General features: G+C 40.4%; 1 protein-coding gene across 3 annotated transcripts in view; it reads left to right on the top strand.

The window, feature by feature from the left end:
• The window catches only part of DSP (desmoplakin), a 37,829-nt gene extending 15,792 nt beyond the window's left edge, over positions 1–22,037 (top strand). Inside the window, exons 7-24 of one of the 3 annotated variants that reach the window (XM_034065783.1) lie at positions 867–1,028; positions 1,959–2,063; positions 3,177–3,272; positions 3,515–3,640; positions 4,427–4,579; positions 6,121–6,275; positions 6,711–6,837; positions 7,362–7,566; positions 8,052–8,269; positions 9,046–9,212; positions 9,525–9,663; positions 10,400–10,593; positions 11,046–11,208; positions 11,793–11,876; positions 12,670–12,777; positions 13,408–13,506; positions 14,319–16,610; positions 18,156–22,037. In XM_034065783.1, the coding sequence (XP_033921674.1) occupies positions 867–1,028; positions 1,959–2,063; positions 3,177–3,272; positions 3,515–3,640; positions 4,427–4,579; positions 6,121–6,275; positions 6,711–6,837; positions 7,362–7,566; positions 8,052–8,269; positions 9,046–9,212; positions 9,525–9,663; positions 10,400–10,593; positions 11,046–11,208; positions 11,793–11,876; positions 12,670–12,777; positions 13,408–13,506; positions 14,319–16,610; positions 18,156–21,350 (7,788 nt within the window). In that variant the 3' untranslated portion in view covers positions 21,351–22,037. The remainder of the gene's footprint in view (positions 1–866; positions 1,029–1,958; positions 2,064–3,176; positions 3,273–3,514; positions 3,641–4,426; positions 4,580–6,120; positions 6,276–6,710; positions 6,838–7,361; positions 7,567–8,051; positions 8,270–9,045; positions 9,213–9,524; positions 9,664–10,399; positions 10,594–11,045; positions 11,209–11,792; positions 11,877–12,669; positions 12,778–13,407; positions 13,507–14,318; positions 16,611–18,155) is intronic. The other 2 variants (XM_034065794.1, XM_034065787.1) reach the window with 2 other exon arrangements.
• Positions 22,038–23,711: the final 1,674 nt, after the last annotated feature.

The raw sequence follows: 23,711 nt of genomic DNA on the forward strand, positions 1-23,711 counted from the left end.
TTCAGTTTGAGTCATGAACTTGAGATTATTTCATTACCTGGTGTGTAATTGACTTACTCTCACAAGAAGGTTTCTAGTTTGCACCTGGTCAAGGGAGTTGGTCACTAAGCAGATGAAGAGTAGAACTCTACCTCCTTAATGGGAGTAAATGTAGTGATGAAATTAGTCTGTATATCATAGAATGGTTTGGGTTGGAAGGGACCTTAAAGATCACCAGTTCCAAACCCCCTGCTATGGGCAAGGGCACCTTCCACTGGGTCAGCTTGTGAAGGTTAAAAGTTACTCAGAGGTGGAATTAGAACCAAATTCTGTCTAGGGGTGTGCATTACTCCGGCTTTGGACTTCACGTAAAATACAGTGAGAATGTTGTGCAAATGATACTTGGGATTGGAAGCTGATTCCTGTACACATTTCAAGCAACAGGATGTGTGTTGTGATGTGAGAACAGAGAAGGAATCTTTTATTAATTGTCATCTATATAGAAGGTGCTGCTACAACATCAAGGATTTATTGAGATGCAGATAAAAGTGATGTTAAATGTTTGGGCATTTCTTATGTTTTCATCCACGCCTTTTTGCTTGCCTGCCCACATGTCTGCTACACTTGTGTTTGAAAGAAAGCTGCTGACTTCAGGTTCCCACTGTTCTATAAATCCAGACATACTGTCCACTGCCCATTGCCAGCAGGTTTCATAGCTCAATAAACCCAAGCACCTCACCTGCTATCCATTGCCAACAGGTTTTATAATGCATGGCTTTTACTGTTATTTTAGTTTTTTATTAAAAAAAGGACATGTTGGCCTCCCTTCTCCACGTAGCAGAGACATTTTTGTGTTCATGGCTTCTCATTTTTTGAATTCCTTTTAGAAATACTCCTTTGAGAGAATGGATCAGCTCCGTCAATTCCAGAACCTCATCCAAGCCACCAGCAGAGAGATCATGTGGATCAATGACTGTGAGGAAGAGGAGCTTCTCTACGACTGGAGTGACAGAAACACTGACATCTCCAGGAAGCAGGAGGCCTTCTCTGTAAGACAGCTCAACTACCCTAGGTTTTCCATGGTTTTCTTTTGGGATAGTGAGGGAGGAACAGCCTGTCTCAGGGTGGGGACTGATCACAGGATGGTCTGTCCTTCACTCTTTCAAAGTTCCTGGGGACTTTTATTGACAGTTTTGGATTAAGTACTGTGTGACAACATTTTGAGTCAAGATTGGACACCTATTGGACGATTGTGCTCACATTCAACTAGTTGTCATGGTTTCTTTTGATCTTGGAAGCTGGGCTTATCAGTGCTGTCCACTGTGGACAGTAATCACATACAGCTTGTGCACACAATCATTATGTTGGCAAACTAAACGGAGGGACTTGAATCAAGCAGCCTGATTCTCCTTGTTAGGACTATGTAGTGTTTAAGGGTGTCTCCGTATTTGGCCCTGATTGTCTGTCATGAGGAAGTAGAACTAATACTAGAAGGAACTGCTCTCTTCTTCTGCCAGTTCTGCCAGCACCACGTTGAGTGCATGGTCACAGGTAGTTTCCACTGCTCCTTGTATTCTGTGGGTAATTGAGCATGTGCATTTCTTTAACCAATATTGGTGCTGATCTCCAAATCGAAAAAGGAGTGAAAGTTCACAATATTAAAGAGGTATTGGTTTTCTAGTTCAGTTGTTCTGGATGTTGCAAAATGTAGTATTTTTTGCTTCCATCATTCCTAGGAAAAGCAGAACTTTGGATGCTTTGCTCCTCATGGAGCAGCAGGCCTAGAGACTAGAACTGGTTAGAGTGTACCTTCTTTGATTATACTGTCTTCATAATTAACTTCAGTACACTGAATAGAATTACTGTGTAATGTTAGCTGAGATCATTTTACATTATCAAAACAATCTGGAAATTTTTAAGTAAATCATCCTGCTCAGCATGTTTGAGGACTTGTTTAATGCCGTGTTTCGGTTGTGTAGAAACGCATGAGTGAACTGGAGCTTAAAGAAAAAGAACTCAATAAGTTGAAGCAAGAAAGCGACCAGCTAGTACTCAACCAGCACCCTGCTTCAGACAAAATCGAGGTGAGTTAGATTGTGTAATTTCACTTGCTCCTTCATTGTTACAGGGGAAAAGTTCTCAGTGAAAGTCTGCTAGTGGAATGCTACACTTGGACATGAGAAGGGTTTGCCTGCCAAAAAGCATGTCCATGTTTTACGGAGCTGGCCACAAGAAGTGCAGACTTCTTAAGAGCTGAGAGAGCTATCATTGCTATCAAATTTGATGATAGGTGCATGTAAAAAATAATTCAAGGCTTAGAATGTTGTCTGAGTGTTGAAATTGCTGTATCTTGAGTTGACTGCAGTGCAGTGGAATTTATGGTGGGAAGGCATGTCGTCATTGTTCTGCTATCTCAGTAGGCATGCTTTTGAAGAAAGCCACACCCTTTGTTGAGGGTTTATATTTAATCCAGGTGCAAATATGTTCTGCAACTGAAATTCGTAGTGCATTTCTACAGCTTATTCAAGGCAGTTTTGCTCTCACAGCTTGATGTGCATTTAGCTTTCAATTACAAAGGCTGCAACAATTTGGAAAATCTCATTTTATTAAGAAATGCTGTAGTAGTTGCAGTTTTAACATAGTCTTTCCTGCTTTTCAGTGTATTTAGATTTGTTAACTGGTAACGTGTTGTATAAAGTCACCATTTGTATTTCTTTTGTGGTCTGTTTCTGCCTTAAAGAAGAGATCCCTGTGAGCTCCAACAGTAAAGTAAAAGTTGTGTGTAATTTTCTAAAGAATATACATAAGGATTACTTAAGAAGTCTGAATTTAAAAATAGCCATCATAAAAAAAACATGTGTGATATTGTTCCTTGGAAGAACATGACAATTTGCAATTGACATTTTATTTGCACTCATTTTTGTGCATTTCATCCCTTTTTGTTCATGCACTTCAGGCTTTATGCTGATCAAACAAAATTCAAGACCTGCACAAATTTCTCTTTGCATCCCACAAGCAGGCATTTAACTCATTTCAGTTAGGTAGGTGCTTAGAAGTTGAGGAACTATTTGCATAAGTTTGTTGTAGCAGATTTTTCATTTGCATTTATGTGGAGCATAAATAGTTTTGCTTAAGTCTAGGTAAGGAGAGAGATCAGTGTGGTGGTTTGAGTTCTGTGTATTGCTATTTTTTATTAGGCCTACATGGATACATTACAAACTCAGTGGAGCTGGATTCTTCAAATCACCAAATGCATTGATGTTCACCTGAAAGAGAATGCAGCTTACTTTCAGGTGAGTAGTGATGTGGAGAATTCACACTACTCTTTTAAAAAGTGTGAATCCCATCCCAGATAGTTTTTCTGTACCAGAATCTTTCTAAATACATGCTTAAATATTTGTAGCATGTTATCATACTGTAAATGCTACCATTCTGCCAGATGTGAACTGGGATTTCTTATGAAAAGAATCCATTGATTTTTAGCAAACATTTTTAAGAGCTGTGTACAACTGAAATCACAACTTTCCTCCAACAGTTCTTTGAAGAGGCCCAATCCACGGAGTGCTACTTGAAAAACTTGCAGGATTCCATCAGAAAGAAGTTCATCTGTGATAAGAGCATGTCACTACAGTCTTTGCTGGAGCAGATCAAAGAGCTGGAGGTACTGTCACACCCACCTGACAGGTTATGTTCTGGTATCCCTGGAAATCAGTTGCCCCTTTCAGATGCCAGATGTAAACCCAGGTGTACTGCAATTTTTATATACAGTACTGTATGAACTTGAAACCATAACAGTATATTCCTGCCTGTGTCTTAGGAAAGCCTACAAACAGATCAGTGTTATTTCAATTTATGTAATACTCTTTGGGAACTCTGATGTCTTTTTAAACCTGGAATGAGCCCAACAAATTCCCAAGTTTCTGACATGCTAACAAATTAAAAATCACTTTCATTCATAGGTGGTAGAGTAGATTTTTGCCTCAAAGGATAAGTGCATTAAAAAATTCATTCATTACTATGTCACTGTAGTCTTTTTCAAAGGACTTAACTCAGCTTTCTTAGCTAAGTATTTCCTCATTATGAATTAAGTAGTGCAATTCCAGACTGAATATACTGCAGAAAGAAATGGTCAGTGATGGAAAAAGGTTTGAGAATGTAATTTTGTGGGGGTTTTTGTTAGCATCTGTGTTATAATAGATTCTTTCTATTTATGCTAGTGCTTCTTACAGATCACATCAACCACATTGCAGATCTGTATCAAAAGACTCCTTTGCAAATATTGCAAGCTTTTAATTTTTTAATTATAGGCCAAAGGCATATACCACTGGTGCTAAAGGCAGTTTTGCCTACTGTGAGCACAACATATATCCCCCTTAATAAAACAGTGGGAACTAGATGTGTTTTTTTTTTTAGAATGATTTTTTTAACATGCCATTAATCTTTGCAGAATGAACGAGAGAGAATTCTTGAATACAAGAGGCAAGTGCAGAGTTTGGTGAATAAATCCAAGAAGATTGTGCAGCTGAAGCCACGTAACCCAGACTACCGGAGTAACAAGCCCATTATCCTCAAAGCTCTTTGTGACTACAAACAGGATCTGGTATTGTATCCCTTTCTGGCTGAGAATGAATATAATGTAAATTAGAACATGGAAAATGATTTAGTAAACAAACTATTAAGCTGAGAGGTATAACCTCTTTGTCTGCTTTTAGTCAGCATTTAAATTTCTTTGACAAAAATGCTATGACTTTCTTGCAATTGTGAATTACAAGCTAAGGTCTGGGTAGTTTACAAGTCTAGTCAAAATTATTAGGATTAGTCCATTAAATAGCATTAATACTCATAACTCAGATTAGCACAGAAAAGTCTTATTGGTAATAGGGTTAAAATTGTTATACAGCTGCTTCTCAGCATATCTGCCTATTTTTTTGGTGTTTGCTCACTTTTTCAATGTCCCTCTGGGTTCTCAGATCAACACTTCATCTAACAAAAGGTGAGGAAAGTACAGTGAGTCATTGATATCCCCAGTTTTTTTGCTGGATGGAGTATGAAACTGATGGTGGTGGTTTTATTTCCTCCTCAGTACTGGGGCTGATTTGGCTTATTTCTATGTTCTCTTAACAGTAGTCTTAGATGTGTTTTATGCTTGCATGTTTCTCTTCATCGGTTCCCAATTACCCAATTTTTCTGTTCTCTTATCTGTAAAACTTGTTTTACGTGATTCATTAGGTTGCACTCTTGCAGTGACCAGTAATTGACCACTGTGATTTGTATTTACAGTCTGAGTTTTCTGCTGTGCCCTCTGAGTCTGCACTTTTCCATACCACACTTTATTCCAGAGTCACAGGAGTTCAGGTCACATACAGTAACTAATTGTTACTATAAGCAAAAGTAAACAAATTTAGGCAACAGTTACCTGACTACTTGCTAGTTACTCTTATTAAGCAAGCTAAATTCTGCTCAGATGAAAGTTAACCCAGACAAGTCTGGAGACACTCCATGCTGAGATCAATGCAAAGCCCGTGGCCTATTACTAGTTAATGTCAAAAGCTGTATTTGTTAGCTGTAGATACATGATGCAGGTAGAGTACAGACTGGCTAAATTATAGGAGGAGCCTCTCCATCTTGGATGTGAGTGGGCTGTAACCTGCACCATGGCCACATACGTGGCCACATGGTGTCAGGATTTCTGCCAGTTGGTGGATTTAGCTATTGCACTTGCTTCCAGTCCCATCATAAATACAGGTGCAGCACTAAGCATTCTTATGTCTGCAGCTCACTGGCATACAGCCATACGTGGTTATATTGCTTATTGTGGGCGCGTGTCCATATTCAGTCTTTCATACAGAACATGCCAAGCTCCAAGACTTGACCTGATGACCTGCACTGGCAACAGCTACTCAGGGTGTTCTGTAGCTTCCACTTGGTTTTCTCTGTTTTCTTCACACAGAAACCAGACTCAGGGAGAAGGGGTTGATCCGTACTGATCTCTTGCCCTATTATGAAGCCAAGATGCACACCTAGACCTGGCAGCTGGGAACCACTCCCACTTCTGTGATCTAGATGCATCTTGTCTGTCTCTCCTGGAAACTCCATCTTACTTAAGTAAAGTAAAATATGGGCTTTATGTGTTCCTTACAGAAAACAGTGCGCAAAGGAGATGAATGTATCCTGAAGGACAATAATGAGCGCAGCAAGTGGCTGGTGACTGGCCCTGGAGGAGTGGATATGCTGGTGCCATCTGTTAGTCTTATCATCCCACCCCCGAATCCATTAGCAGTGGATCTTGCTACCAAGTGAGTTGCTGCCTGGGTTTGGACACCTGCCACAGGGAGTAGGTAGAATAGTTCTCTCAAAATAGCAGTCAGTCACAAAATCTGGGCTGTGCCTTGATCACAGTGCTCCCTGACCCGTACAGGTTGGGAGATTAAGGGCTAGACCCTTGACTTGAGGAAATTCACTTCAGTGAACCTTTCTGGGATTTGGGTTGGCATATTTAAAACCTATTTAAAGTTTTTGCTAGGTTGGCAGTATTTTAAACTTAACTTTTACAAGTTTTTTTCTCATCTTTAATAAGGAAAGTTATGAATAAGTTAATTTCCAAGATTTTTTTTCAAGTAGAGAGCAAACCTTAACACACTTCACATCTGGTGGATGTTTCTTGGGATGTTTTGTAGCTATGCTACAAGGACAGATGCATTTTGACCATGGAATTTCTTTTCCCATCTAAGAATTGAGCAGTACTATGAAGCTATTTTAGCTTTGTGGAACCAACTGTATATCAACATGAAGAGCCTGGTGTCTTGGCATTACTGCATGATCGACATTGAGAAGATCAGAGCGATGACTATTGCTAAGGTAGGATGCCAGCTGGCTGTAGACTAGGGTCAGCATGACCTGACCTCTGTTGTCCCAAACAGTGCTTCCTATGACCTGTGCAAATACATGTTCTGCAATACCATGGGCCTTCTTTTTTCCTGGGTTGCACCAACAGTTATATACGGAAGTTGCCATTTTATTAAAGGAGAAGCAAAGTCCTTTCCCATTCAAACATGGTATGAATATCAGGAAGATTAGCTAAGGAGATATATTACATACTTGCTGTACTTGTTCCCACTGTACAAGGGCATGAGTAGATAGAATAAGAGGTAGAATTTCAAATTATTCTCAAGTTATGAAATGATGATAAGAAGAAGAGATCAGCTCAAAGGCCACTTTTAGCACCATACTTTTAGAGGCAGCTCAGGTAGGGTTTATTCTAAAATGTGATTTCTTTAGATTTTTTTGTTATTAGATGAGATTGTTCCTAGATGATTAACTAGTCTTAAACCTTCCCCAATTGATCTGTTCTTTTTAAAAAATTCTCTTCTTTCTCATTTCAGCTGAAAACAATGCGTAAGGAAGACTACCAGAAAATAATAACTGACCTGGAGATCCATTATCAAGAATTCCTCAGGAACAGCCAAGGCTCAGAGATGTTTGGTGATGAAGACAAACGAAAGATTCAAACTCAGTTCACTGATGCTCAGAAGCACTACCAAACATTGATTATACAACTGCCCAATCAACCACGGCAGTCACAAACAGGTTTGTCATCTTCTTGCTTTTTGCAGAGATTGAACTGCTTGGATTACTTTGTTTGAGGTGGTGGTTGTGCATCCTCATTTTTTGATAACGTTCTCATAAACATATTGAATGGAAACATGTTCAGTATTTTACTGCTGTCTCCCAGCATAACAAAACTGGCAGGGAACCGTATGTTTTGTTCTTCCTTCCTTTGGTGTGAATCTGGGAATAGCCCTCCGAAGTTCACGGAAAAATAGAATTTAGTCCACCTGACATATTTTCAGTTATTAGCAAGCAAAACATCACTGCTGCATTTGAGGAAGCAAGTTTGTCTTTGGGAAGGAGAAATTTAATTTCTCAAAATAGCTGCATAAGGATCCTGATCTTCTACCTGTTCTCAGTTCTACAGATAAACTCAATGCTTAGGGCACTTGGGCACTACATTGGCTTCCTGTATGTAGCTGCTCCATACTCTGGCAGCTGACATTTACCCGATCATTTTACAGTGATCCCAACTGAGAGCTGTCCTGTGGGTTCCTCAAGCACCATTATTGTTAATGAGAGAAATCGAGAACATGAGAAGCAGGAGGCCTGGTTGCTGATGGAGCTTCAGAAACTTCGGCGTCAGATAGAAGCTTCTGAGGTTCAGATGGTTCAAAGAGCTCCGCTTGGAGTGGATCAAGGGGCTATGCATGACTTTACAGTCAGAATAAAGGATTTAGAGGTAATTGTGGATGTTTTTCTTTGAGCATCTCAAGCTTGGTTTGACTCTGTGCTTCAGAGCATGCTGCAGTTGTATTTTTGATCAGCTGGAAAAGACACACAGAATTCTCAATTGGAAGCTAACCTTGATGATTTGGATTGAAGTTTAGCTCCTAAGTAGAAAAAGTTGACTTTTGGGTTTTAGAAGTCAAATTCTGTCAGGCAAAAAATACAGAAAACCTAATGTAAAGTGAACATGAGCTCATGTTAAGCCTCATCCAGGTTAAAGCACTATTGAAATCTTTTTGCACGGATCCCACTTTACTAGCAACCTCTGAAGTGCTGTCCGTGGGATGTAAAATGGTTAAGTGGGTTTTACAGGCTCTCTCCCTCTCCCAGTTCTTAAGATTTGAAGAAGACTGGAGACAGATTAGTAAGAAAAGAGAATAGGTTCAGCATATGAGAAAGTTTCCTGAGGCAATGAGGTTGCAAAAGCTTAAGAGCAGAAGGACTTTGGGACATCTACAGAGTACAGTAGGCAGCTAGCAGTAAAGTACTCTGCTTTCAACAGAGCTGAGTTTCAGGGTGGACGAGGTATTCAAAAAGAGGTACTGGCTGTTGTGAACTGTGCAGAAAAGAAACCACCCAATGTTACTTTGCAGAAAGCAAACTTGCACTGCTTCAGTCCTCAGTCAAGCTGGTTAACAGGCTATTTGGATAAGGAGACTGATTGTGCATGTGTTGTAGAATGATGATTGAGCCACCAAAATGTGTAAATCAGGCATTCTTTTTCTTTAGGGTGTACAGAATGACTCTCAAATAATGGCTGAAACCCTCAATAAGCATAAGGACTTGCTGCCTAATTTCAGAGGCTGTGAAAAGTATGTGTACTTGCAGTCAGAGATAAACGCCCTATTTCAAAAACTGGAAAATATTAATGGTGTTTCTGCTGGCTACTTAGACAGGTAAGAAAATTGAAGTTGTAGCAATAAAATACTCACTTTCTTCATAATTGTTAGTCCACAAATCTGCCTTTTGTTACCTTTAATGTAAAATTGCACCTTCTTTCTTACAAATGCTGTACATGTGGGTAGAAACAGACACTTATGTGACTTTCTTCTCTTTCCTGGAAGACTTAAAAAAAAAAAGAGTAATGGATATCACTGAAATTTCTTCTGTATTGTCTATTCTCTTTAATTAATGATCTGCAGTTAATTAGAAATACTGTCTTTCCTACCCCAGTCCATAATGGATTTGTTTTGTATTATTTATTTTAGCTTGAATGCACTGAGATGTCTGCTCCAGGTTATTCTACAAACAGAAGATGTGATCAGAGTTTATGAAGTCAGACTCTCTGAAGAGGAAACTGTTCCTTTGGATCTTGATAAAGTAGAGGCTTACCGGGCTTGTCTGAAGGTGAGAGGCCAGGACCCAAGGACATAGCAAGGCAAAACTTGCAGCTGGCAGCACTGGTGTATTAGGCTGGGTGAAATCCTTCTGAAATCACAGGAGATGGAAATGCTGATACTGTTGTATTTTACTGCATAGACATACAGCGCTTTTGCGAATTTTTGGAATGTACAGGTTTCTACTTCTTCCATCCCCTGGTTGTTGCAGCCAGCACAGCAAAACAGTGGCGTGGAAGGTCTCCATAATCCATTTCTGTACAAAAATACCTGTTGATTTGTATAACTTATGAAACTGTGCAGATTTTTAGATAACATTTAAAAACTGGATATGCTCACCCTGAGGCTTGATTCCAGAGCTGTTGCAAATGCAGGAACCTTTTATACTTCAGTTAAATTTTCTAGTTAGTTGTTTCTAGGAACAAGCAAGGCAGGCTCTTCCTTTTTTTTTGTAATTTCTCTGCATAGTTCTGAGAAACCAAAGCATCTGCTACAGAATATGACAGCAGAGGGCTTTGCTTTAGCAAATTTTTTAAGCGCAAGTCTAACTTTAAACACATTCTTAAGTCAAACTCTATTTACTACAGTAGGTGTTTAACTATTTAAATCCAGCTGACATCAGTGTATGTGCCTTACTGAAACCTTTAGATCCCAACACACTGTGCATGTGGTTAATGGTTGGTGATTAAATTTGAGTATCTCCATAAGAATAAAATGTATGAGAGCATTTTGTTTTTTTTCTCCAGAAAATGAAGGCAGACCTAAACATGAAGAAGTCACTACTGACTGCCCTGGAAAATGAGCTGCAGAGAACACTTCAGATTCACTCACAGTCTTGCCAGTCATACACCCTGTATGACATGGACATTGGAAAGTTCTGTGACAAAGTTACCCAGCTAATAGACCGCTGGCAGAGAGTTGACAAGCAGATAGACAACAGGTCTGTACATACTTCCTAATAGCGTCTTACATATTGCTATTGCTACTGAAATAATCTTAACAGTGAGTCTAAAACAGCTAATGTGCACTTAATGATCACTTCCAGAGGATAAATTATGACTTCAGGGAAGTAAGACTAGAGCAACCATGAACAGGTTGAGTGCACTTTAAAAGGCATTGTGTAAGAACAAGCAGGAAAATTTAGTAATTTAAATTTCTAACCTACGTGCTATGGAGTTGTTCTAATTATGATTTTTTTAAATTAACACTAAGAATTAAGTAAAAAAATCCCAGCAGTTTTTTTTCTAGTGCTTTATTGAGCAGTTGTTAAGAATCTCCTTGTAAAGCTTCCCCCAGTTTTACCTCATTTATTACTGTGTCTTTTTTAAAAGTTTAAAGTAAGAGAGAGAATGCATTTCCCATTTTGATGGGTTTTCCTGTTTTTTTTTCTAGATCATGGGATTTAGAAAGACAGATCAAACAGCTAAAAACTTACCGAGATCTCTACCAGGCGCTGTGCAAATGGATCTGTGATGCCAAGCGCAGGCAGGATGCTATTGAGGGCATGAAGCTTTGTGATTGTAACGCTATCATGAGATACCTACATGATCAGAAGGTATGCAGCACCTGAATGAGTTGTCTTCAATTATCCAGGTTTTAGATTCTTTTGCTACTTAGAAAATACCAGTATCAAAGCAATCTGCAATACAATGTCCTGTTTTGAATTATAAAGTGCACAAGCTACCAAAAATGTGTAGAAAGCAGGAGGGAGAGAATATCATCCTCATTACTTTCTGTCAGCACTGCTACAGATTATGAACAAGGCCACATTGTCTCCTGTATGATCACTGACACTTTTACAACAACAGCTTTGAATTAAGGGAGTGTGTGGTGATGTAACTTACGGGATAAATTATAGCACAAAAATAAAAAGTGAGGAAATACATCCAAGTTAAAGTCAAGGAGCTCCCCAGCTCTGCAGGTTGTTCAGTTGCTAGGTGTTCCTTCTGAGGACAGCCTTCTTAGGCACAGAGAGCCTGCTGTTGTGAAAACTGCACAGCTACAGGTAATTTCAGGTCTCAGCCTCTGGGGATGCAGTGGTCTCATATTGCAGGTGCCTTCTGATGGAGGTTGTGTCTACAGGAGGAAATACTCGTAAATCCTGAGGGAATGCTTTAAAGTTCATTTTTTTCTTGACAGAACTTGCACAGTGAAATCTGTGGGAAGCGAGACAAAGTTGAGGAACTTCTCAAGCACGCAGACCAATGTTCAGCTGCAATTAAGGTACTTGGATTTCAACATTTTTATGGGGTGTGGTTTTTCATGGTCAGATGCGTCCCATTCTCTCCGCTCTGCTGGCAGGTAAAATGTTGGCTCACAGATGTGCATGTACAGAAATTGCTGGGGTGAAGCGCTTGTGTGTACAAAATATAATGAAAGCAAGCTGTGTACTTGCCAACCGAAGACTACAGGCTGATGCAGGAGATACCAGTGAGAACTTCTCTTCAGGAAAATCAAAGCGTCTCTCCAGCCAGACCAAACTTTCCAGTTCATGTGTTAAAAAAAAGGAGAGAGAGTAGAGAATTATCGGTAATTTAGGAATTAAGTCTGATTAGGATCTGGTCTAGGAGGCAAGACAAATGCAGATTAGCAGGAGGAATGGTGTGCAATGTGGCACATGTGATATGAGAGAGGTGCAGAGACAGTTATTTCTGATGAAGTTTTGATTAATAACAGTACCTAGACCATTTGCTGCCATGAATCTTTTTCACCTTCAGGTGAAACCTCAACTAACAAAAACACCTATCTTCCCTTTTTTGCAAAATCTTTTTTTCTCTTTTTCCTTTTGTTATTCTCCTGCATCTCCACAGTGATACTTGAACTGATGAGTTTCTGTTTATGATAGAGGGTCATCTGTATGTGGTCATAGATATAAACAACAGAAAATGTAGCTTTTTATTAAGAAAAATAAACCAAAACAGCCCCAAAACTTTTTTTGAAGCTTTTGGAAAATCCAGATTCCTAGAGTTCCTTGGTGGTTGCTAAATGGGTCTTAACTTCCCCTGTTGCTTTACAGGATTATGAACTACAGGTTGCTTCCTACAGTTCTGGATTAGAAACATTGCTCAACATTCCTATCAAGAAGAGCGTTGTTCAGTCTCCTGCAGTGCTGATTGTGCAAGAGGTATCCTTCCTTCCTCCCCATCAGTCTTTTGAATAGATTTGCTTGTCTGTGTGAGCCATTGTGACACAAATCCATCTGGATTCTGATAATTAGCACTGTCATTAGTAAGGTGTGCTAAGCACACAAGCACAAGGAATTAGTGCAGAACAGTCACCGTGCTATGAAATCATACTTGGGCTCATTTAGACAGTAGATTAGCCCTCAGGAATTTATCTCATTCCTATTCAGTGCCCACTGCATACATATTGTGAGAAAGTAAGATCCATGCCCCAAGCTGTTTAGTCACTTTCAACCCGGGAATTAACTGCTATTAAAGTTTAACTTAGGTTACTTGTGACAGTCAGACAGGAAGAGCATGATGAACCAGGGATGAAGCCTTAAATTTAATGTCACATCAGCAGTGGGAGAAAATAATCTTGAAAAAGAAGGTGTGGGTTTATTAGAAGGGAGAATTTATATATTTGGGGTCCCCAGAAAGTCATGTGAATTTGTGAGGAGGAGAATGTGCTTTTTACTTAGTCAATTGATGTGTTTTCTCAAGTGGGTTGGAACCTGTTAAATGATCTGAGACATGAGTATGTTCATCTCTAACTTTAGTACAAGCTGCTAACAATGATTTTTCTTTTCAAGGCTAATGAGGCTCAGTCTCGCTACATAGAGCTTCTTACAAGATCAGGAGATTATTACAGATTCTTAAGTGAAATGTTAAAGAGTATGGAGGACTTGAAGGTAATCTGACTCTTATTTTCTTCACCTTGCATTTTAATCACAGGTTAGCAAGCTGTCACTGATAATGAATCCCTGCTTAAGTACAGTGCAAAACAGTCCACAAAACTAAATCCTGAGCTCAGTGCTGTCCCATGAAGGAGGCATATAAGCAGATTCATGCATCTTGTGTCAAAGAGTGCAGTATCTTGCAAAGTTACCAATGTCATACGTGAGATGGAGAACACTAGCCTTCTTGCTCAACAGGAGGTGCTTATTGAAGCACACAGGAGGTCCTACTCTCCTCATCACAGTCTTGACCTCAATGACAGTACAGTTACCTCCTTGCTCCTCATGGTTAAGGAGCCACACCTCATTTCAAGCCATTTCTGAATGGAGTAACTCCTGATTTGATACAGCCCAGTGGAAACAGAGAGGCCCATTTAAGAGGTCACATATACTGAATGTGAATCACCTGTTTGAAAATCTTGGAGATTCTAAAGAAGGCTATTTAATACTTTACTAGTGAACTCTTGGTACATCAGATTTTACTATCTGTATTGCATCTTCCTCCCCCCATCAAGTACCACTTTCCCTCTGAAAGTTATTATGCTGATCTCTGAATAAGGTCTGACACTGGATAAAAAGGATTTCAGATTTTGGCTTGATGACATTAAATAAAAAAGGATTTTGAGCTCTCACTGAAGCTAAGAAAAAAATGTTTTGTAAACTGTTAGTATTAAAGTGTATACTGCATTTCATGTGATGATCTTGAAACAGTTGTCAGACATGTTTATGTGGGGTTTTTTATTTGTTTTTCTGCTATCATTTTGCAGATGAAAAACACCAAAATCGAACTCCTGGAAGAAGAACTCAGGCTTGCCAGGGATTCAAACTCAGAGACAAACAACAAACATAAATTCCTAGAGCAAAATCTGCAAAAGTATCAGATGGATATTTCTCAGCTCAAGGCAAAGCTGATGAGTTTGGAGGAGATGAAAAGACAAGCTGAAATGGATGGAAATTCTGCTAAGCAAAATCTGGACAAATGTTATGCCCAAATAAAGGATCTAAATGACAGAATAACCAGGCTGACTTATGAGATTGAAGATGAGAAAAGGAAAAGGAAGTTGTTGGAGGATAGATATGAGCAGCAGAAGAATGACTATGACCAGCTGCAGAAAACAAGGCAAAACGAGAAAGACAGCCTTGGTTGGCAAAAGTTAGAGTCTGAGAAGGTCATCAAGGAGAAGGAGTACGAGATAGAAAGATTAAGGGTTCTTCTTCAGGACGAAGGCACACGGAAGAGGGAGTATGAAAATGAGCTGGCTAAGGTAAGAAACCAGTTTAGCGAGGAGATGAGTAATTTAAAGAACAAGTATGAAACAGAAATTAATATTAAGAAGACCACAATCCAGCAGATAGCTGCACAGAAAGATGATGATGCAAAAGGCCTCAGAGCTCAGGTTGACAGACTGACAAGAGAAAACAGAGACCTTAAGGATGAGATTGTGAGGCTGAATGATGCCATTCTGCAAACCACAGATCAACGGAGGAGGGCAGAAGAAGATGCTCTTCAGCAAAAGGCTTGCAGTTCTGAGGTGTCACAGCAAAAGCATCAGTTAGAGCTGGAGCTGAAACAGATCATTCAGCTCCGTGGTGAAGACAACTCAAGATACAAGCAGGCTCTTGAGGAGGCTGCCTCAACTATTCAGGATAAAACTAAGGAGCTGGAAAGGCTAAAGGTTCAGCTTCAGGAAGAGGCTAAAAGCCGATGGGAACTTGAAAATGAATTGGCTAAGGTAAGGAACAGTTATGATGAGGAAATTATTAGTTTAAAGAACAAATATGAAACTGAAATTAATATCACAAAGACCACAATTCACCAGGTCACCATGCAAAAGGAAGAGGACACAAATAATTATAGAACACAGCTTGATAATGCCATGAGAGAAAATAGGAATTTGTGTGAGGAAATTAGGAGACTGAAGAATACAATAAGCCAGACAACAGATAATCTACGGAAAATAGAAGAGAATGCTCAGCAGCAGAAGGCAGCTGGCTCAGAGCTTTCTCAGAAGAAACAGCAGCTGGAGATTGAGCTAAAACAAGTTATTCAGAGGCACTCTGATGAAAGCATGCGGTACAAACAATCACTTGATGATGCTTCTAAGACCATTAAGGAAAGAAACAAAGAGATTGAAAGGCTGAGAAAGTTGTTGGATGTAGAAACAAGTCAGAGAAAAGAAGTAGAGGATGAGAACAGTCAGTTAAAAAGAGTGCAGTTTGACCTGCAGAAAGCAAACACAAGTGCTACTGAGACAATTAACAAGCTAAGGATCCAAGAGCAGGAACTGGCCAGACTGAAAATTGACTATGAAAGAGTTTCGCAAGAGAAAAAAGGCAGGGATCAAGAAAGTGCAAAGTTCCAGAGCACTGTGAAAGACCTGCAGATCCAAAAACATAAGCTGGAGGAGGAACTTTGCAGGCAGAATAAAAACCTAATGGAGGAGACATCCAGGAGGAAGAAACTGGAGGAGGAAATAGAAGGCATGAGGAGATCTCTCAGAGAGCAATCGGTTAAAATAACTAATCTCACACAGCAGATAGAGGAAGTGTCTATTGTAAAGAAGAGGAATGAAGATGACCTTAGACACCAAAGAGAAGTGTTAGACGGTCATGTGAGAGAGAAACAGAGATACATGGAGGAGATAAGAAAGTACACATCTGATATTGAGACAATGCGGCGTCAGTTGGTCCAAGAACAGGAGCAATTAAAACAGGCTCACCTACGATATGAGCACTTGCAGAAAACCTCTGAGGAAAAAAGCAAAAACTTGAATGAGTGCAAAATAGAAATCGAAAGGCTTCAGTCTCTCACTGAGAACCTAACCAAGGAACACTTGTTACTGGAGGAAGAGCTGCGAAATATTAGATTGGAATACGATGATCTCAGAATGGTCAGAAGTGAAGTTGATGAGAAAAATACTGCCATTGCTGAACTAAAGAATCAGCTTCAGATGAGCAGCAAGCAAACCCTGGAGCTTCAGGGGTTGATTAATGATTTACAGAAAGAAAGGGAAAAATTGAGACAGGAAATTGAAAAATTCCAAAAGCAAGCTCTAGAGGTATTCATACATATTTTGATCCCAGTTTTACTGTCTCTCAGATATATAATTAACTGCAGTGTCCATTTGAATCAACTTAATTCATGCTTTGCTGTTTGAGTTCAGTCACTGTACTTGCGACTAATATCCCCTTTATGGTCCTTCTCCTTGTTAATTTTTAAACAAAACAAGCAGGATTTGGCTACTTCCTTAGCCACTTTACTCCCTGGGAGCTGTGCAGACAGTCTTAGTTAAGACTGTCTAGCTGAGCCTTGCCCTCAGTCCTTGTCCAAGGAGAAACCTGGTGTCTGTGACAGTGTCCACCATCTGTCCTAGGGGAAGATGAGAATACATTGAGTACCACTGTGCTTTAGCTGTGTACTAAGCTGTGTGCTTCCCTAGGCTGTTTCAGCCAGAATGGGTTAAAGCAGTCCTCCAAGGCTGGCCTGTGTGCTATCACAAAGTATACCAGCTAAAAACCTCACACCCAACAAGCTGTCAAAGTGGGTAGCTGGATAAGGTGTTGACTACAAGTGAGGATTAAAGATCATGTTGTCAGCTGTACCTGAGGTACTTAAAGCCTACATTTCATTTACTGGTTTTGGGGGTTTATGTTCCTAAATCACTAAGGGAATTTGCAAATTTTATTATTGGCCCTTATTAAACTTGAGGTGACAGCATAAACAAGTTAAAGAAAACATCTTTTCATATTTCATTCTGCTGCCTGGTTTCTTTTCCAAAGAGCTACTATTTAAATATACACAAATGAGCACTTATGAAAATGTTGGGCTTTTTGTTTTTCCTACACTTGCCCTTTATTTCTTCTCATTCCCAATCTCAGCTATCCTTTTCTTTATTCTGTTTTTCATTATTAAAAAATCTTAATCCTGATTTTAAAAAATACTAACATTTAGGATTATCTGACATCTGTGCATGAATATAAATGCACGTATTACAAATATATAAAATTGTATTCTCTTAACTATGGATACAAATGTGCATGCTTTAGGTGTTTGTGTCTATGTATACATATATGAAGACCTTAAGTGAATTAAAATGTAAAGCAGCACATGTAAAATTGTTTGGAGTAACATGTGAAACTAATAGGAAAGTGAAAATTGAGTCATATATTTCCTTTTTATCCATGTATGACCAGTCCTTAGCCGATACAAATTCAACCAGGTCAGTAGGACTAATCCAGGGTACATCTGCTGAGTATCAGACTCTTAATGAGTCTGAATGCTCTGTGTATTTGTAGGTGTACTATGAGAAGTATTAGAAAGTTATAAAGAGCTGACTAAACCAGCAGAAAACCAAGGCTATGGGGAAAGAATGGGGTCTCTGGCAGTACTAGAGACATTGTCAGCGAAGGGACATGTACCTTCACTAGTTTATGTAAGTCCATGGTCTTGGGTTAAGTACTGCTGTGACTAGAATGTTCTCCAGTGGCAGTTTACTGTGGGTTAAAAGACAGGCTTGGAAGAGCATTGTAAGTGGAGAGCATAATTCTAACCAGCATAAACTCTAACCACTCTCTCTTGGTTTATTTTTTCTTTAAAATTGTAGGCATCGAATAGGATCCAAGAATCCAAAAATCAGTATAGTCACATTATGCAAGAAAGAGAAACCTTGCTGATAAAAATGAGTGCTTTGGAGCAAGACAAAGCTAGGCTGCAGAGATTAGAAGAGGAGCTGAACCGTTTGAAAGTTACCTTGGAATCAGAGTCTCGTTTGAAGCAACGTCTGGAAAGCGAGAAGCAGCAAATACTGAATGATCTCAATCAGTGGAAGAGCCAGCACTCCCGGACAGAGGAATCCATAAGGAAGATCCAGTGTGAGAGAGAGAAGAGTGAGAGAGAGAAGAACACACTGAGGACTGAGATTGAAAGGCTTCAGATGGAGATCAAGCGGATTGAGGAGAGATACCGGTGCAGACTAGAAGAGACTGCTGTTAAAAACCAGTCAGAGTTGGAGTCTGAGCGTCTTAGAATGCAGAGAGAGATTGAGAAACTCAAGCAACGCCCATATGGGTCCCACAGATCTACACAGACTGAGGAAGACTTCTGTATTGATGCTTCCAAGTTGCTGTTCTGTGGGTTGCGGAAGAAGATTACAGCAATGCAGCTGTATGAGTGTCAGCTGATAGACAAACTCACGCTGGATAAACTGCTGAAGGGACAGAGGTCAGTGGAAGAAGTTGCGGCTGACATTGAACCCTACCTCAAAGGGGCAGGTGCTATTGCAGGGGTGTCTCTTTCTCCCAGGCAGAAGTATTCTTTTGTTGAGGCCAAGCGGAATCAGTTGCTTACAGCAGAAAATGCAGTCCTGCTCTTAGAAGCCCAGGCAGCAACAGGGGGTGTGATAGACCCGCACCGAAATGAGATATTAACTGTGGACAGTGCTATTGCCAGAGATCTGATCGACTTTGATGACAGAGAGCAAATCTATACAGCAGAAAAAGCTATTACAGGATTTAAAGATCCTTTCTCGGGCAAGACTGTGCCAGTGTCTGAAGCCATCAAGAAAAACTTGGTTGATAGAGAAACTGGTATTCGTCTGCTTGAAGCCCAGCTGGCTGTAGGAGGGATTGTTGATCCTGTCAACAGTGTTTTCCTACCCAAAGATATAGCTTTATCTCGTGGCTTGATTGACAAAGACCTGTACAGGATGCTAAACAACTGCCAAGGCACTACAAAGAACTTCATTGATCCCACCACCAAAAAGGCAGTCACTTACATGCAGCTGAAGGAAAAATGTAGAATTGAACCACACACTGGTCTGCTCCTTCTCCCAGTGCAGAAGAGGAGTATGTCATTCCAAGGGATCAGGCAGCCTGTCTCAGCTGATGCACTGCTCGAGGCTGGAATTATTAAGGAATCAACAAGGAATGACTTGGAAAGAGGTGCAATCACAGTGGAAGAAGTGAGTGAGAGAATTATTGATTTCCTTCAGGGCTCTAGCTGTATTGCAGGTATCTACAATGAGGCTACTAAAGAGAAACTTGGCATTTACCAGGCTATGAAAATAGGTTTGGTTAGACCAGGGACAGCCCTTGAACTCCTGGAAGCCCAGGCAGCCACAGGGTTCATAGTGGATCCTGTCAGCAATGTGAGACTGCCTGTTGAGGAAGCTTACAAAAGAGGCCTTGTAGGAATTGAATTTAAAGAGAAACTTCTCTCTGCTGAAAGAGCTGTCACTGGGTACAAAGACCCAGAAACCGGAAACATCATTTCTCTGTTTCAAGCAATGAACAAAGAGCTCATAGAGAGAGGCCATGGTATTCGTCTGCTGGAGGCCCAGATTGCTACCGGAGGAATCATTGACCCCAAAGAGAGCTATCGCTTGCCGGTAGAGACGGCCTACAAGCGTGGCTACTTCAATGAAGAGCTCAACCAGATCCTTAGTGATCCAAGTGATGACACCAAAGGGTTCTTTGACCCCAACACAGAGGAGAACTTGACCTACTTGCAACTGAAGGAAAGATGCATAAAGGATGAAGCAACAGGGCTCTGCCTTCTGCCCCTGAGAGAGAAGAAGAAAGTGGTGCACACCTCGCAGAAGAACACCCTTAGGAAGCGCCGGGTTGTCATTGTAGATCCAGAAACAAACAGGGAAATGTCTGTTCAGGAGGCATACAGCAAAGGCCTCATAGATTATGATACCTATACAGAACTAGCTGAACAGGAGTGTGAATGGGAAGAAATAACTATTACAGGATCAGATGGTAGCAGTAGAGTAGTCCTCGTTGACCGAAAAACAGGTAGCCAGTATGACATTCAAGATGCTATTGATAAAGGTCTGGTTGAGAGGAAGTTTTTTGACCAGTACCGTTCTGGCAGCTTAAGTCTGACACAGTTTGCAGACATGATTTCCTGCCGTAATGGCACTGATGAGGTGTTCCGGCATGAATCAGTGACCCGGTCTCCCACAGTGCTGAGTGTCAGGAGTTCTTCGTCGCTGATCAGGAGCGGTTCTTTCTCAGACACCCCAGAAGAGTGCAGTCCTATTGCAGCCATATTTGACACAGAAAACCTGGAGAAAATCTCCATTTCAGAAGCTATACAGCGGGGCATCGTGGATAGCATCACTGGGCAACGGTTACTTGAAGCCCAGGCTTGTACAGGGGGCATAATATGTCCTACCACAGGCCAGAGGCTTTCACTTCAGGAAGCCACCAGTCAAGGCATCATTGATCAGGATATGGCCACACGTCTCAAACCAGCTCAGAAAGCTTTCATAGGGTTTGAAGGCATAAAGGGTGGGCGCAAAAGGATGTCAGCAGCTGAAGCAGTGAAGGAAAAATGGTTGCCTTATGAGGCTGGGCAGCGGTTCCTTGAATTCCAGTACCTCACTGGAGGTCTTGTGGACCCAGAAGTGCGTGGAAGAATAACTACGGAAGAAGCCATTAGGAATGGATTGATTGATGGTCGTGCTTCCCAGAAATTGCAAGACACGAACAGCTATCCCAAAATTCTGACCTGCCCCAAGACCAAACTGAAAATATCCTACAAAGATGCAATGAATCGATCAATGGTGGAAGACATCACTGGGCTTAAACTCTTGGAAGCAGCCTCCGTTTCATCTAAAGGCATATCCAGTCCCTACAATGTCTCCTCAGCACCTGGTTCCCGCTCTGGCTCTCGCTCTGGCTCACGTTCAGGCTCACGCAGTGGGTCTAGGAGGGGAAGTTTTGATGCATCAGCATGCTCTTCATATTCTTACTCATATTCAGCCTTCAGCAGTGGGTCTATTGGGCGCTAATAACAAGTGAGGGGATGTGTCTGCATTTGAATATTATTTAGTTATACTTTCCTAAAAAAAAAAGCAAAAACCAGCACCGAAGTAAGCGAAAGCAAAACACTTCAGTCTTTTCTGTGTGTTCAGCTTCTTTTCTGACAAAGCTGTAAAATGCTTGAAAAATTATGAAATATAGATTAGTTGCTGCAAAAAATTGTCTTTGTGAATTTTTAGTTTCAGTTCCCATTTCCTTTTAGTGTTTGGCTTTTATTTGGTGTCTGTATGTTTTAAATACTCTGTCATGTACCTTCTGTTATCTCTGTCAACCCATAAGCTGATGACTGAGGCTTGAAAGTCTTGCAGTAGTTCATTTTTTTCCACATAGACTTTTTTCAATTTGCTATTCTGAAGAAAAACAATATAAACAATATGGACAGACAATGCATTTAATATTGGTTTAGAATCTATATTATAAACATGAAAAGCTCTGTCTTCCAGATGCTCTACTTCTCTAGGGTTGGTTAGCCATTTTCTTAAGTATAACTTGGTGGATATAAAGGGCTATTGTTAGGCTGGGCTTTTGTTTTACTGTTACCCATATATATTTTCTACTGTTTTGCTTGATTTCCATGTAATGGGGGAGAAAAAAAAGTAAATCTAAATGCACCATGTGAGCTATTCTGGGCAATAAACTTTTGAAGTTTTAAAGTATTTGTTGTGTGCTTATTAAATTTAGCTATAGACATTCTGTGAGGTACGAATTGAAGAACCATTTAAGAAAGTAGCAAATACTAGCTTTGTTATAAAAAAAAATATACAGGCACATTATTTTTTTGTGATGCTGATCCATCATTTGTATGAATGTGGACTTTTGGTTCTGCATTTTCAGTAGGAAAATGAAGATAGCACTAGTAATGGAAACTATGCCCCTAGAAGCAGAAAGCCTGTTTACTTAGTTGGTTACAGACTTGATGGTGACCAGAAGCATAGTTCTGCTTGTGATCCAGCCCATTGTCTCTGCAGCTACAAAGGTCTGAGTCAGATTCTGCATTACACAAGAGTGTAACTTTGGGCATTGAGCAGAACAAAGATAGAGTGGTGGGTCTTAGCCAGCCAGTTTAGTGGCAAAGGAGGATCTTTCAAAACATGAACACTTGCCTTCTCTAGTCTTCTCACCTCTCCTGCTGGCTCCTTGAAAGCCTAGGTTGAGAAAATAGATTATTTCAGTGTTTGTGTGATGCCTTGCTGTTCTCATTTCTACGTATGCTGTTGGTGGCCTGCTGACTTCTTTTATCTGAGCTGAGAAAGCTCCAAAGATAAAAAACCAGTGCAGGAGTAAAAGACCACAGGATTAGAGCACACAAAAGTGGTTTGAAGCCAATTCAGCCACCATGAATATTCCTTAGCCAGAGCAGAAATGATTTGTGTACATCAACATTGGGCCACTTGCCACACAGTGCAGACACCTGTGGTTGGGCACTTTGTTCTTAGCAGGGTGATAATGTACAGTAATTTAGTATGGTTTAGACAGCTGCTAATACAGAGCTTTAATGACAAAACTATTATGTTGACGCAGGAGTCCCGGACAACGCGGAGACGATCAATGTGATCAAACGATTGCCAAAGTTTATTCAGATACAGTGCTCCTTTTATACCCTTACACGCTTATGTAACAGCCTTGGATACTGAGCTCTAATTGGTTAGTCTAGAGGTTACTATCGTTTACAGAGCTAATGTTTATAACTTGTTATAATTGCTATTAAATACCTTACTCTAAAAATACAGTGGGAAACTACAACCTTGGCAGAGATCATTCTCTGCATGTTTTCAGTGGAAAATTACAGAGGCCTAACAAGACAACTGACCTTGCTTATGCCTGCCAAAAATCTTCTTACTTTACAGTAACAAGGCTTAGGGTATCGGGATTGCTCACTACATGGCCTTGGCTCTTTAAGAATTCCCACACTATTAGTATAATTTACCCATAGTTGAAATAAATTCTTCCTGTAAGTAGTTGGAAGCATGTACCTGCCTTTAGCCAGGTATTGTGTAGGGATTCCAGCTGTCTACAAATTTCACCAGTGTCATGGTTTGAGCATGTTTTGAGGGTGTTTTTTGTTCAAGGTTTTTTCCAGCCAGGTGGAGGAGGGGAGTCCGGGAGGAAGGAGAGACAGGACACCTGACCCAGGCTAGTCAATGAGGTATTCCATACCATAGCACGTGATGCCCAGGATGCATACTGGGAAGGAAAAAGCTGGAGGGGTAGAGCTGTGGAGGAAAAATGGAGGAGGGAGCACATGGTGCTCGGCCGGGCAGGGTGGAGTGAGTTATGGGTCGGTGGCTGGTGGGGTGTTGTATTCTTTTCACTTGCTGTTTGCTGTATCA

The sequence above is a fragment of the Melopsittacus undulatus genome, chromosome 1 (assembly GCF_012275295.1).
Source record: "Melopsittacus undulatus isolate bMelUnd1 chromosome 1, bMelUnd1.mat.Z, whole genome shotgun sequence".
Taxonomy (NCBI): Eukaryota; Metazoa; Chordata; class Aves; order Psittaciformes; family Psittaculidae; genus Melopsittacus; species Melopsittacus undulatus.